This window comes from Megascapheus bottae, chromosome 24 (genome assembly GCF_031878675.1).
Source record: "Megascapheus bottae isolate mThoBot1 chromosome 24, mThoBot2.hap1, whole genome shotgun sequence".
In the NCBI taxonomy this organism is placed as follows: domain Eukaryota; kingdom Metazoa; phylum Chordata; class Mammalia; order Rodentia; family Geomyidae; genus Megascapheus; species Megascapheus bottae.
In genome coordinates this window covers 12,138,950-12,153,691 of record NC_143532.1, presented here as the reverse complement: position 1 = coordinate 12,153,691, position 14,742 = coordinate 12,138,950, and the positions used below count along the sequence as shown (strand labels likewise).

Below are 14,742 nucleotides of genomic sequence, written 5' to 3'. Positions count from 1 at the left end.
TGGTATTTGTGACTTGTCAGTCATCTTGCCCACTTCAGCACCTATCTTGGCCACTGTTCTGGGTGTGTGTGTGTGTGTGTGTGTGTGTGTGTGTGTGTGTATATATATATATATATATATATATATATATATATATATATATATATATATGAAAGCTGGGAGCAGGAAAAGGCTCTGTCCTTCCCAGGAGGTTTGCCAACTATGACTCTTGTTTCTCATTGTTTCCTAACCAACATGAAAAAAGAACTTAACAGATGTGAGTGGAGTATGAAACAGCTTGGAAGATATTGCCAGTGTCTCTCCCCACCTCCCCAACATTCAGAGCTGGCACCCTTTTCTTTTTCACTCTTCAGTCTTCGGTAGACTTCTGGGACTATAAAGTATCTGAAGTAGCTTACTTTTACTTTTGAATCTTTTCTAATTGGAATAAATGTGCCTCTTTACTGCTGACTTTAGATCCTTGTGCAGGCTTGGTTTAAAGTGAAAAGTCAGGACTTTAATTTTGTGAACCTCAATTTTCTCATCAGGGCTGGATCAGAGGCAGTATACACATTTCAACAAAAAGAAGCAGGATGTATGTCTAGGGACAACAGTTTATTTGTGAATCTAGAGTTCTTCATCCTCACCAGAAAGAAGTAACATCTGGAGAGCCTGTGTTGGTGGATGAATCACTATGCTTGGTTATCTGTGTTGTGCCAAGATTGTCCCATGTTCTGGGAATGACCTCCTCCCCCCTTGCTCAGGGCCCATGTACTTGAACCTCAGGTGGCAACAGCTTGATGCTCAGTGGTTAGACACCTGAGCTCTGATTCGACCAGTGGTTTGAGTTACCGAATAGCCAATCAGGTGATTGTAACTATGGAATTCCCCTATAAAAGTTGTGTAAAATCCTTGTTCAGGGCCTCTTAGCGTTGCCGGCTACGGATACGTGGAGGTCCGAGTCTAGACTCGTAATAAATGACCCTTGTTTCTTAGCTTTGACTGTGACCTCTGGTGGTCTTTTCGGGGTTCTAGGAATTCGGGTATACAATTTTGTTTTTCTTAGTGGTAGTTGATGTTGCTCAGAGTAGGAATCAGGGGCCAGGAGCCTCAGGAATACTGGCCTGTTATTTTTCCCTTTTCCTGAGTTTTAGTCCTTATTTTCTTTTTCTTTTTGTCAGGCCCAGGGCTTGAACTCAGGGCCTGAGCATTGTCCTTGGGCATTCTCAAGGCTAATACTCTACCACTTGAGCCTCTGCACTACTTCTAGCTTTTTCTATGATTGTGGTACCAAGGAATCAAGCTCAGGTCTTCATGCATGCTAGGTAAGCACTCTTACCACCTGTCGGCTGGGGGGGGTTGAACTCTGGGCCTGGACGCTGTCCTTGAACTCTACAGCTCAAGGCCACCACCCTATGCCTAGAACCACAGCACTTCTTTCCCTATTCTAGTGATTAATTGGAGATAAGACTCTCTCTTTAGTGCCTGGGCTGGCTTGAACTGCGATCCTCAGCCTCCTGAGTAGCTATGATTACAGGCGTGAACCAACTTGCCTGGCTAGCTTTAGGCCTTTCTTATGATGACATCTTAGGTTTTCCTGAAGAAGGGATGAATCTGCAAAATTCCAAGTCCACAGTTCTAATCAATTACCTCTGTGAGAAGGAACCTCCTTTCTTAATGTTTTTCTTTCAAGTGGTTCATGAAGAACCTCCTAGGCATTTGAGTGAAAGCTGGTGGAAAGACTCACACCTGTAATCCTAGCTACTCTGGGGGCTGAGATTTGAGGATCAAGTTTCACAGCCAGCCTGGCACAAAAGGACTTGAGACTCTTAGCTCTAATTAAACTCTAGAAAATGAGAAGTGGGGCTTGGCTCAAGGGTGGGGCTGTTTCTTTGAGCTGAAGAGCTCAGGGACAACACCCAGGTCTAGGGGAAAGGTGGTATCCTTGAGTCAAGAGCTCAGGGACAGTGTCCAGGCCAAGTTCAAGCCCAAGGTCCACAGAAGGAAGGAAGGAAGGAAGGAAAGAAGAAAGGAAGAAAGAAAGGAAGAAAGGCAAGGAAAAAGAAAGAAAGAGAAAAATTGGAGAGTTTATATTGGTGGATGAATCCTTTTCATGTGAGGAAAGATAAACTTCATTCTGTTGAGAATTGTATTGACACACTGGTTAAAATCTGAACTCTTAATCTGGTCTCAAGAGTCTTTTCATCTGGTAGGGGAGAGAGAGAGAGAGAGAGAGAGAGAGAGAGAGAGAGAGAGAGAGAGAGAGAGAGAGAGAGACTGAAAGAAAATATGGTGTTGGAGCTCCAACTCAAGGCCTTGTACATGCCAGGAAAGTACTCTACCACTAAATTTTTCCTCCCATATCTAGTGGATTGTAATCAAGGTTGTGGGTATGTTTCAATGATAAACTTGTTGCTCAGGATTGATCTCAACACCTGAATTCAGGGTCTTACTGAAATCTGATGACCTCTATGTGTTCTCTATGACGCCACCCCCAAACTGCTGCAGTAAAACTTACCTAGGACATCCTCTGCTTTCTTTGATGAGATTGGTTGATGGTTTCACAAGGAGCTTATTTCCCCTCAATTACTAGTTCAATAAGTAAGACTTTAGCTTTCCATTTGTCTTCTACTGGATGATCAGCTTTTTAAAAACTTATTATTATAAAGTAATGTGCAGAGGACAAACCATTATGTAAGTCAGGTAAAGAATACATCTCTTAGCCAGGAATGATGTCTCATGCCTGTAATCCTAGCTACTCAGGAGGCTGAGATATGAGGATCAAGATTCAGAGCCAGCCCAGGCACAAAAGTACCTGAGATTTTTTTTTCCAGTCCAGGGCCTGAGCTCTGTCCTTGGGCTTTCTCAAAGTTAAAGCTCCACCACTTCAGCCATAGTACCACTTCCAAGCTTTTTGTCTATGTATGTGGTACCGAGGACTCAAACCTGGGTCTTAGTGCGTGCTCAGCAAGCACTCTACCAGTAGGCCAAACTTCCAGCCCAGGACCTGAGACTCTTACCTCCAATTAACGTTTAGAAAACGAGTAGTGGGGCTTGGCTCAAGGGTAGGGCGGTAACCTTGAGCTGAAGAGCTCAGGTACAGAGCCTAGGCCTAGTTCAAGCCCTACGACCCACAAAAAAACAAACAAACATATAAAAAAACAGAATACATCTCTTGGGCCAGGAGTTTGGCTTAGTGATAGAGTGCTTGCCTATTATGCAAAGAGACTGAGGTTTGACTCCTTGGTACCACATACATAGAAGTAGTGCTATGGCTCAAGTGGAGAGCTCTAGCCTTCAGAAAGCCTAAGTCAGTGCCCAGGACCTGAGTTCAAGCCCCAGGACTGGCAAAAAAAAAAAAGGGGGCGGGAGGGGGAATTTGGCCTAGTAGTAGAGTGCTTGTCTAGCATGCACGAAGGCCAGGATTCGATTTCTCGGGACCACATACATAGAAAAGCCTGAAGTGGTACAGTGGCTCAAGTGGTAGAGTGCTAGCCTTGAAGAAAGCCCAAGGACAGTGCTCAAGACCTGAGATCAAGTCCAGGACTGGCCAAAAAAATACATTCTTTGGGACTGGGAATATGGCTTAGTGGTAGAGTGCTTGCCTAGCATCCATGAAGCCCTGTGTTTGATTCTTCAGTGCCACATAAACAGAAAAAAGCCAGAAGTGGTGCTGTGGGCTCAAGTGGTAGAGTGTTAGCCTTGAGCAAAAAAAAGCAAAAAGTGCTTAAGCCCTGAGTTCAAGCCCCAGGACCCAGGACTGGCAAGAAAAAAAAAAAGAAAGTAAGAAAAGAAAATATATCTCATTTTGGACAAAGTCACTCCTTCCTTCACATTTTCCCAGTTTCTCTCCCATTTCTACCCACAAGTTGTATAGTTCATTTTCTTTTCTTTTTGCCAGTCATGGGCCTTGAACTCAGGGCCTGAGCACTGTCCTTGGGCTTTCCTGAAGGCTAGTGCTGTACTACTTGAGCCACAGCACCACTTCCAGCTCTTCTATGTATGTGGTACTGAGTTGTTGAACCCTGGTCTTCATGCGTGCTAGGCAGTCACTCTACCCCTAGGCCAAACTCCTGGCCCATATAGTTCATTTTCAACATAGTGTCTAGTGAGTACCACAGCTACATTTCTTCACCTTTTGTCCCTCCATTCTGACCAGCTTTTTCAGGTGTCAGATTCCATATCCAGTGACTTGCAGTGAATGTCACACAGGCTGTGCTGCGGACAGTGTATTCTACCTCTCTCCACCCTTCCCAAAGTGGACCTCCTCTTGCACTCCTTACCCTTCTTCTAGGCACTGCTGAGTGAGAAGCTAGAGTTCTGCCTTCACTCCTCCCTTCCTCTCCTGATGTCCAGCCTCTAGCCCTTGTCAGTTGTCCTGCTGACATCTCTCAATTCTATCTTTTGACTTCCTTCTTTCCATCCTTCCTTTTTCTGCTGTTACTAGGATTTGAACTCAGAGCCTAGTGTTTTTCAGGCTTGATTGCTTGACCAGCACTCTTGTCATTTGAGCCCCATCACCAGTTTGGCTTTTTGCTAGTTATTTTAGAGATAGAGTCTCATAGACTTTTTTGTCCCAGCTGGCCTTGAAATATGTTTCTTCAGATCTCAGCTTCCTGAGTATCTAGGATCATAGACATGACCCACTGCACATGGTTACACACACACGGATTAGATCACCTCTCTTTCCTTATAAACTCTTTAGTAGTTCTCCATCAGCCCTCAAAGGCCTTGGTCCTTACCTGAACTTGTACTGCCTTCTGTAATTGGTTCCCGTTGATCTTCCAAAGCTTCAAACCAGCCTAGCTTTGCAAACTCAAACTACCTATTTCTAAATATTCTTTGAGTTTCTGGGCCTTGGAGTGTGTTATTCTCTGAGCCTGAATCACTGTTCCTACCACTGGTTACTTGACACATTCTTGCTTCAAGATTCAACTTTGGGGTTACCTCCTGCCAAAGCCTTCCCTACTATTTGCCTCACTCAGCATGTACCGAATACTATTGTTTTTCAAGTTTAACAACATGCTGTATTAGAATTATCTCTTTTTTTCCAGGTGTGGTAACACACATCTTTAATGCTAGCACTAGGATGGCTGAAGTGGGAGGTCAGCCAGTATAATGAGACCTTGTCTTATACTGTTCTCAAATAATGTTTTTATGCTTTTCCTGTGGCACAAGTTTCGTGTCTTGTCAATATACTAACTATATTCATTCCTACTTTCTTGACATCTGGTAGATGTTTAATAAACATTTTACCTGGATTTATTGTTCATTACCAATTCTGTATGACATAATAAATTCTTTTTTTTTTCCAATCCCGGTGTTTGAACTCAGGGCCTGCAACTGTCCCTGAGCTTCTTTTGCTCAAGGTTAGCACTCTACCACTTGAGCCATAGTATTATTTCCAGCTTTTTTTGTTTATGTGGTACTGAGGAATCAAACCCAGGGCTCCATGCATGCTAGGCAAGCACTGTACCAGTAAGCCACATTCCCAGTCCCATAATAAATTTTTAGCTCTCTTCAGACCATACCACTCAGGTTGACTTAGATGAAAGGTAGTGACCTCTAGAAAGCAGTTACTTCAGCACTTCACCCTCTCCAGGACCCTACCATTACTGGGCATTTGTGGAAAAACTTTTCGGAGAAGCAAGTAGTAAGGTCTCTTAGATTCTCATCCCAAGGAAGCTTAGTGTCCTGATCTAGAGCCTAAGTCACAACTGGATTCAAATGCTGGTATTCTGAGTTCAAATGCCCTCTGCCTCATGATGAAGTGTAGATTAGTTTGTGATGAGGCTGTGGTCCCTAGTTCACTGGGATAAATTACAGCCAGCTTTGGACCTTGTGTTAGATTTCAGCTTATGATTAGCAATTCCCTAGAATTGTGAGATCCTAGAAATGCCAAGAAGATTATGCATGAGTAATACAGTGAAAAACACCCAGAAAGTGAGGCTAGTACAGCACCCACCCATGGTGGTACTTAGTTGTTTGTTGCAGTGGTACCAACCCTGATAGGAAACTTCGAGGACTGGGAGAGCCCACTCTCTATGGAAGCTTTGGAGAAGCAGCTTTCTGAGTCCTGGTGGGTGGTGGTGATGGAGGAGGTCTCTAACACTCTACATTCTTTTCAGAAAATATGAGTCAGAGTAACAAAAGGAGTGATTTTAACGTTTAAAATATATAGGACTTCAACTAGAAGAAGGGACCTAGGCAGAATAGGTGAGTGTAAGCTGTGGCAGCTGAATCTCATGCATTTTCCCTATTGGCCTTGAAGAGCAACATGAGACTAAGACCCAGGGAAAATTAAGCCTTTTATCTAGATTCACCAATAAGTCTGATTCAATTTTGTGTGTGTGTGTGTGTGTGTGTGTGTGTGTGTGTGTATACACGCATGTGTGTGCAAACATATGCATGCTGGTCCTTGGACTTGAATTTGGGCTTAGATTATCTCTGAGGGTTTTGTTTCCCCTAAAGGCTAGTAGTGCTCTACCACTTGAGCTACAGCTCCACTTCCTGCTTTTTTTGGTAGTTAGACTTTCTTGCCTAGGCTGGCTTCAAACCTTGATCCTTAGATGTCAGCTTTCTGAGTAGCTAGGATTATATGTATGAACCACCAGTACCCCAGCACCCAGCCAGACTGAGTTCTTTTTTTCTCTTTTTTTCTTCTTCTTTTTTTTTTGGGGGGGGGGGTCAGTTGTAAGACTTGAACTCTGGGCCTGGGAGCTGTCCCTAACTCTTCAGCTCAAGCCTACCGCCCTACCCCTGAACCACAGAGCCATTTCTGGTTTTCTGGTGGTTACTTGGGGATAAGCATCTCATGGTCTTTAGTCTTTAGTGCCCTGGCTGGCTTTGAACTGCGATCCCTGGATCTTAGCCTCCAGAACAGCTAGGACACAGCTGTGAGCCACTGTGCCTGGCTCAGATTGAGTTTTTAGGAACCAAAGCCATCTTCCTTTCCAGGGTTAGGTCTTTGGTTAAATTAGACTAGGCTTATTGAGAAAGAGTGGGGGCAGGAAGGATAGGTATGCTGGTGGGTATGCATCTCCAGGTATGCTGACTTGCCCTGTTTTATGTTTGCACAGGTGTAGACAGGGCACTGCCTGAGGAGCAGGTCCTGTCACCCTCGCTGGAGAGGATGCCCCTGTGTCCGTGATGGGCTGTGGGACAAGCAAAGTCCTTCCTGAGCCAACTAAGGATGTCCAGCTGGATCTGGTCAAGAAGGTGGAACCCTTCAGTAATACTAAGAACGATGTGTGCAAGCACTTCATCACAGAAGTGGAACATGTTGGCCCTTTCAAAGCTGGATTTCCAGCTGCCAGTCAATATGCACTTTCTTCTCCCAGTGTCCCCACTAGTGGCCATGCAGAGCCTCCTTCAGAACCACCACGCAGGGCCAGGGTGGCTAAGTACAGAGCCAAGTTTGACCCACGTGTCACTGCTAAGTATGACATCAAGGCTCTGATTGGCCGAGGCAGCTTTAGCAGAGTGGTACGTGTGGAACACCGGGCAACCCATCAGCCGTATGCCATCAAGATGATCGAGACCAAGTACCGAGAAGGACGAGAGGTGTGTGAGTCTGAGCTACGTGTGCTGCGCCGGGTCCGCCACGCCAACATTATCCAGCTGGTAGAGGTGTTCGAGACTCAGGAGCGTGTGTACATGGTGATGGAGCTGGCCACTGGTGGTGAACTCTTTGACCGCATCATTGCCAAGGGTTCCTTCACTGAGCGGGATGCCACAAGGGTTCTGCAGATGGTGCTGGATGGTGTTCGGTATCTGCATGCCCTGGGCATCACACACCGAGACCTCAAGCCTGAGAATCTACTCTACTACCACCCAGGCACTGACTCCAAGATAATCATCACTGACTTTGGCCTGGCCAGTGCCCGCAAGAAAGGTGACGACTGTCTGATGAAGACTACCTGTGGCACACCCGAGTACATTGCTCCTGAGGTCCTAGTCCGCAAGCCCTACACCAACTCAGTTGATATGTGGGCGCTGGGGGTCATTGCCTACATCCTGCTCAGTGGCACCATGCCCTTTGAGGATGACAACCGCACCCGCCTGTACCGACAGATCCTCAGGGGCAAGTACAGTTACTTGGGGGAGGTGAGTCTGTTTTGCCTTTGTTTTAGGGATGTTGGTGGGCGAACCTGTGTGCATATTGGAGGGAGCAGTATAACATGAAACTCTCCATCAGAGGGACATGGGCTGAGATGCACTGATGAAGGCCAGGCAGGTAATAAGAGCATGGCAAAGTGAGACTAGCAGAATATCGTAGTTTTAGTTTCTCCTGAAAGTAAACTTTGAAATAAGGGCTTGGGAGCAGATAATTTCCATGGGAAGTGATTCCAGTAGCTTTAAGTTAAACAGTAAAAATGAGGCAGGAAAAGGAATAAAAGACAATTCAAGAAATGGGCTGCCACTGTGGACTGTTAGAATCCAGTCCTACCAGGGACCTTGGCACAGAATTGTACCACTGAAGGAAAGTGAGGGTCTCTTTCTCTCTCTTTGTTATTTTAATTATAATTACTGTGTACTTCATGCCTTTAGAATTTCAATGGAAACATGAAATCCTATGTTGAACCCTGGCAATCCTGAATGCCAACTAATGCTAGAGAAAGTCCTCAGGAGGCAAGGAGAATGTAGGCCTTGGCAATGGGAAGCTGTTTCTAGGCACAGCAGCTGCAGGTGAGCTCAGAGTTGATTGGAGAGACAGGGCCTCCTCAGTGTCTTCTCCATGGGGACAAGACAAGACAGAGTAAACACACTCTACCTTAAAGAGCAGATTCCTCTCATCTCTGTTTTTTCAAGGCAACTATGAGAGCCTCGGATAGATAACCACATCATCCTTTTTTTTTTGTCAGTCATGGGACTTGAACTCTGGACCTGGCTGCTGTCCTTGAGCCCTTCAGCTCAAGGCTACCACCCTACCTCTTGAGCCATAGCTCTACTTTTGGTTTTCTGGTGGTTACTTGGAGATAAGAGTCTCATGGCCTTTTGTCCTACACTGAGATCTGAGGTATCATTGTAATGGCCTGTGATGGTTACTTAATAAAAGCTGTGGAGGTGTGACATGGACTTTAGATGATGTATAAGAGGCAGGAGACTGGGCAACATAGAACGGCATACACGTAAGAATAGGAGAGAGCAGGAGGCAGATTCTTGGGCAGTGGGCCACAGAGCAGGTTCAGATATAGGCATGGTCATAGAAGATCCTGTAAGGGCACTCAGAAAGTTTAGCTATGTGAGTAGGAAGCTCAGACAATTGCATGAGATTGTAGCTAAAACTATTAAGATCGATCCATGAGTGCCTGAAGATTGAGTTGTTTTTTTTTGTTTGTTGTTGTTGTTTTTTTTTTTGCCAGTCCTGGGCTTGAGCTCAGGGTTTGAGCACTGTCCTTGGACTTTCTCAAGGCTAGCACTCTACTACTTGAGCCTCAGCACCACTTCCAGCTTTTTGCTATGTATGTGGGGTACCGAGGAATCGAACCTGGGTCTTCGTGCATGCTAGGCAAGCACTCTACCGCTAGGCCAAACTCCCGGCCCCTGAAGATTGAGTTTTTGATGCTGCTTCAGGAGTTGTGGCTCCTAGAGCTCTGTATGATACCACACTGTTGATGGTCTAGATGATACTGACCATCCAGGCCATTTTTATGGCTCTTGCCTCAATACTTGCTCCTTTATATATCCTTTGCTGGCAAGTATGCATGGGTATGCAGTCTAGTTAGAGGAGGGGATAGACAAAGGAAAGACTCTTGTAAAGTCTGTAGATTCATTCAAAAATTCCTGTTCTGGTAGTTGTTGATTGGGCAGTTTATCTAATTGGAACTTGTAGTCTTATTAACTGACTATTGATTATCTAGAGTGGGGAATGACAGATGAGTGGGGGCGGAGGGGAGGCTAAACTCAAGCTTATTGTTCCTACTGAAACCAAAAGACTAAGTCTGAAGATTATGTATCCTCCTCTGCTGGAATCAGTGAGGCAGAGTTTAGAGCTCTCAGTGTGAGTGTGCCTGGGCACAGAGCCTGAACTTTTGTGCTCAAAACTAGCACTATTTATGGTTCTTTTTTCTTTTCTTTTTCTTTCTTTCTTTCTTTTTTTTGTGGGTCATGGAACTTGAACTTGGCCTAGGCATTGTCCCTGAGCTCTTCAGCTCAAGGCTACCACCCTACCCCTGAGCCACAGCCCCATCTCTTATTTTCTAGTGATTAATTGGAGATAAGAATCTCAGGTTCTTTAGTGCCCACACTGGCTTTGAACTGCAATCCTCAGATCTCAGCCTCCTGAGTAGCTAGAAGTGTAGGTATGAGCCATTGTGCTTGGCTTATTTATGGCTCTTTGGTAGTTAATTGGAGATAGGAGACTCACCGACTTTCCTGCCTAGTCTGGCTTTGAACCATGATTCTCAGATTTCAATTTCCTGAGTAGCTAGTATTTGGCTTCTCCTGAGGGAAGCAGCTTTGTTGGTGATGCCCTGGTCAGGTCTCAAATGCAACTATTGGCAGGTAGAGGGGATTACCAGCCAGTGGAGAGGACTTTCTTCTGGAGACTATACTAAAGGACAAAGCAGAGACTCTGATGATTTAGAAGGCTGCTGCTAGATGTGGATTCATATCAGGGAAGCAGTTGAAGACCTTAGGACAGCATGTCTTCCACATTTCTTACAGCAAATTCAGGACTCTTAAAAGAGGAAGGAATTTGAAAGGAACTGAGTTTGAAAAACAAGATGAATTTTATCAGAGGTGCTAATGTAAAGAGAGTGGATTGGAAACGAAGGGAGACACATGTTGTCAGATGTGAGGAGGCTGGCATGAAGGTAAGAGGAGGCTTGCAGCATACAGAACCACTCTGAGGGGTGAACTTCCTGTTAGAGGACACGGCCCCAGAAGGCTAAAGGAGCTGGTTTTAAAGGAATGATACAGGAAGTGAATCACTTGTAGACTCATGCTAGGGGATTGATAGAGTCCTTTGAGGCTGAGCTTCACTTGACATAAAAGTGACATCCTTGGCCTGATGTCATTACTGTTGTCAAGAGTTCTATTCCTAGAGTCAGGGCGTATGAAGAAGCTCTTGGAGGATTGATGGCAGAGTGATGCCATCATCAGCTCTGCTGTCTGTCGCATTCAGCAGCCTGAATTGCCACCCTCCTCTGCTTGGGTAGTCTGAGTGGTGGGTGAGCCTGGGTGACTACACCAGGAACAAGTGGGCTTGAGCAAAGCCTTCTTCAGGTGAATTAGTACTGGGCAGATAGTGCATGTGGGTCAGGAAGCTTACTCTGCCACTGCTCAGGGAATAAGAGGTAGTTGGCAGGGGGTTGGAGGTGGGGCAGGTCTCTGAGCTGAAGACTGGACATCCATCCACTTGGGTCTGAAAGGCACTAAGTGTACACATCAGTGCATAAAAAGAGTCTCTCTGAGTTTCATGATTGGGCTAGCTTTGAACAGTGATTCTCATATCTCAGCCTTTGAACAGACACATGAACTACCAGTGCCCAGCTTCTGCTTCTTTTCTTTTTTTTTTTTTTTTTTTTTTGCCAGTCCTGGGCTTAAGCTCAGGGCCTCAGCACTGTCCTTGGATTTCTCTTACAGTTAGAGCTCTCCCACTTGAGCCTCAGCACCACTTCCGGCTTTTTCTAAGTAGAACCCGGGTCTTCGTGCATGCGAGGCAGCACTCTACCACTAGGCCAAACTCCCAGCCCGCTCCTCTTCTTCTTAAAGAAATGAATTTTTCTAGATTACTCAGGCTGGTCCTGAACTCCTGTACTCAAGTACTCAAGTAATTTTCCTGCCTCAGCCTCTAGAATAGCTGGGTTCCTTGCTTTTTTTTTTTTTTTTGCCAGTTCTAGGGCCTGAACTCAGGGGCTGAGCTCTGTCCTTGGGCTTTCCTCAAGGCTAGCACTCTACCATTTGAGCCATAGCACCACTTCCAGCTTTTTTTTTTTGCCAGTCCTGGGGCTTTGTACATGCTAGGTGGGTACTGTACCACTAGGCTATGCCTCTGGCCCACTTCCAGTTTTTCTATGTATGGGTACTAAGGAATCGAAACCGGATCTTCATGCATGCTAGGCAAGCACTCTATCACTAGGCCAAACTCCCGGCCCTGGCTTCTCCACTTCTTCCTTCCCCCTTCTCTCCTGCCCCTGGTCATTGCACTTGAACTCTGGGCCTGGACACTGGCCCTGAGCTCTTCAGCTCAAGGCTATGGTCCTACCGTTGAACCACAGTACCACTTTTGGTTTTCTAGTAGTTAATTTGGAGATAAGAGTATCACTGACTTTTTAGTGCCCGGGCTGGCTTTGAACCATGATCCTCAGATCTCAGCCTCTTGAGTAGCTAGAATTACAGGTGTGAGCCACTGCACCCAGCTGGGTTCTCCAATTCTTAAAGCTAATTTTTAAAAGGACAAAGAATGAGAGGAAAGAAAGAAAGAAAGAAAAGAAAGAAGGAAAGGAAGGGAAAGAAGGAAAGAAAGAGGGAAGGAAGGGAGACAGGAAGGAAGGTAAACAGACTACACCCGATGATGCTAAAGATAAAATAAGCTGCAGAGGATGTGCCATGTCTTGGTGCTGTCTAGGTGATGGATATTGGCACCTGTGGGCTATAGATGTGCAGCCTAATTTATGTATGATAACTCTTTCTAGTCCAGGAAGTCTCAGGTACAGTGAATTAAACGAACCTTATTTCAGGGCTGGAGACATGGTTCAAGTAGTAGAAAGCTTTCCTTCCTTCTAGGCTCTGAATTCAAACCCCAGCACTACCTAAAACAAAAACAAAAGATCTTACCCCAAACCCTGGGCAAGTCTGCCTAAGCAACATGGGAGAGCCAGATACTCATGTGTGTTCTGGCAGCAGAGTAAAGTACAGGGAAGTAGGTGTCGTGTTCCCCAGTTTGTGCTTGAATTATTCTGAATGCTTTGAGTGCCTTATGTACTTGAGTGTGGAGGACGCTTATAACAGACCAGTTGGCTCACCTCTCTTCTCTTACAGATCCCTGCTCCCTGGTCAAAGGATGGTTTTCTTATATCTGTTTCTGGTAGCACAAAAAACACAAATTGCCTGAGGATTTTTTCTTGTGAGCCACCTCTATGCTTTTCCCCTCCTACCTGTTGGTGGCAGTTGCATGCAAAATGTTTGGGAAGATCTTCCTCTACCTGTCCAGAAGGAAGCCCACAGGAAGAGCTGTTTCCACTTCTCTATGTTTTCAAGAGGTAAACAGGGCAAGAGCAAAACCCTTAGGCCAGATCTCTGATTAGTCACTGGAAAGTGGCATAGTTTGGGCCATTTGTCAGTGTGATTGAAGATCTATCCTTGGTTGGAAACCTTTTTTAGGAAGGTAGGGCAGCTGTTCTAGGATGGGGGAGGGAAAGCTAGGAGACAGCTTTTAGTGGGGAAGAGCAAAAGCCCTTTAACATGCCACCTCTGGACCAACCACTAGGTTCATTGGAGTCTAATCCTCTAGGCATTCCGTCCCGTCTCCACCCTCACATTGTTGGGAATTGAACAAAGCCTTGCCCATGCTAAACATGCCTTACCACTAGAAGCATACCCCAGGTCTTTAGTTTTTATTTTGTTTTTGAGAGAGTCAGGCCTTGACCTTGTAATCCTCTTGCCTCTCTGAGAAACTGGGATTACAAGCAAATGCTCAGATACCTAGTTTAGTCTTCCTTAGGCATTCTCCTCTTGCTTCTGGCCCTGCTTATATACTTCTAGAGAGCAAGATCTTTCCTGTGACGACAGAAGTGGATGCCGCCTCCACATTGTTGTGTTCAGCCCTTCCTACCGAAAGGCCTCTTTCTAATTCCCTCCAGCAGCTGACTAGCCCAGGTCAGAGCTGCTTTTCATCACTGCCATTTTCCACCCCCAGCCTTCAATGTCTCTTCAACAAAAGGGGATATCTTTCATTGGCATGCCAGATGTTCCCTCCCTTTCCTGTTCTTTTCATTGTCTCACCATCTGGACAGTATTTCCCTTTCACAGGCCCTGTCGCTTCTAGGCTCTCAAGTTCTGAGATCTGCCAGTCTATCATCTCTCCCACATTTGGACCTCTTCAGATCCACTCATGGCCTCCCACATTCCTCCCCTCTGCCTCACTGAGATGGAGCTGACTCTGTTGAAGGGATAGTTCATGGTGACCTGGTCTGACCATCCCCACTGACTGTGCCTTTCTAGGCTCATCTTCCTTAGTTCTCCCATTATACAGGTTCACTTTTCTCCTTGACAGAATGCCTTGGTTGTGTGTCTGCTGATGCTTACATGGCACCCTTGGTACACAGCTGGCTTGGAGCAGAAAACTTAAGTCACTTTCATCTTCTCACTCATTCTTCTATTCCATCTTGACTAAGTAGCATCCCTGAGCCAAGTCCTGTGTACCTAGGGCTTCAGGAACAGAGACTAGTGTCGATGAGTGAGATTCTGTCAGCTGCTGGGATTCCAAGTTGTATTAGAAGTTAGAATAAGAAAGGGTTTTTGTTTTTGCCAGTCCTGGGGCTTGATGAACTCAGGGCTTGTCCTTGGGCTTGTTCCTCAAGGCTAGCACTCTACCACTTGAGCCACAGCTCCACTTCTGGCTTTTTTCTGTGTATGTAGTACTGAGGAATTGAACCTGGGTCTTCGTGCATGCTAGGCAAGCACTCTACCATTAGGCCAAACTCCTGGCCCAGATTTTATTTTATTTTGTTTTGTTTTAATGCTTGTTTTTTATTTTCTCTCTCTTTTTTTTTTTTGCCAGTCCTGGGCTTGAGCTCAGGGCCTGAACACTGTCCT

General features: G+C 45.5%; 1 protein-coding gene across 2 annotated transcripts in view; it reads left to right on the top strand.

Annotated features, from left to right (window-relative positions):
• The window catches only part of Pskh1 (protein serine kinase H1), a 43,303-nt gene that overhangs the window by 3,795 nt on the left and 24,766 nt on the right, over positions 1 to 14,742 (top strand). For both annotated transcript variants that reach the window (XR_016539548.1, XM_090357408.1), the window contains exon 2: positions 7,059 to 8,085. Coding sequence is in view for 1 of the 2 variants with exons in the window: in XM_090357408.1 (XP_090213534.1) it covers positions 7,129 to 8,085 (957 nt within the window). In the remaining variant the exon portion in view is untranslated. The remainder of the gene's footprint in view (positions 1 to 7,058; positions 8,086 to 14,742) is intronic.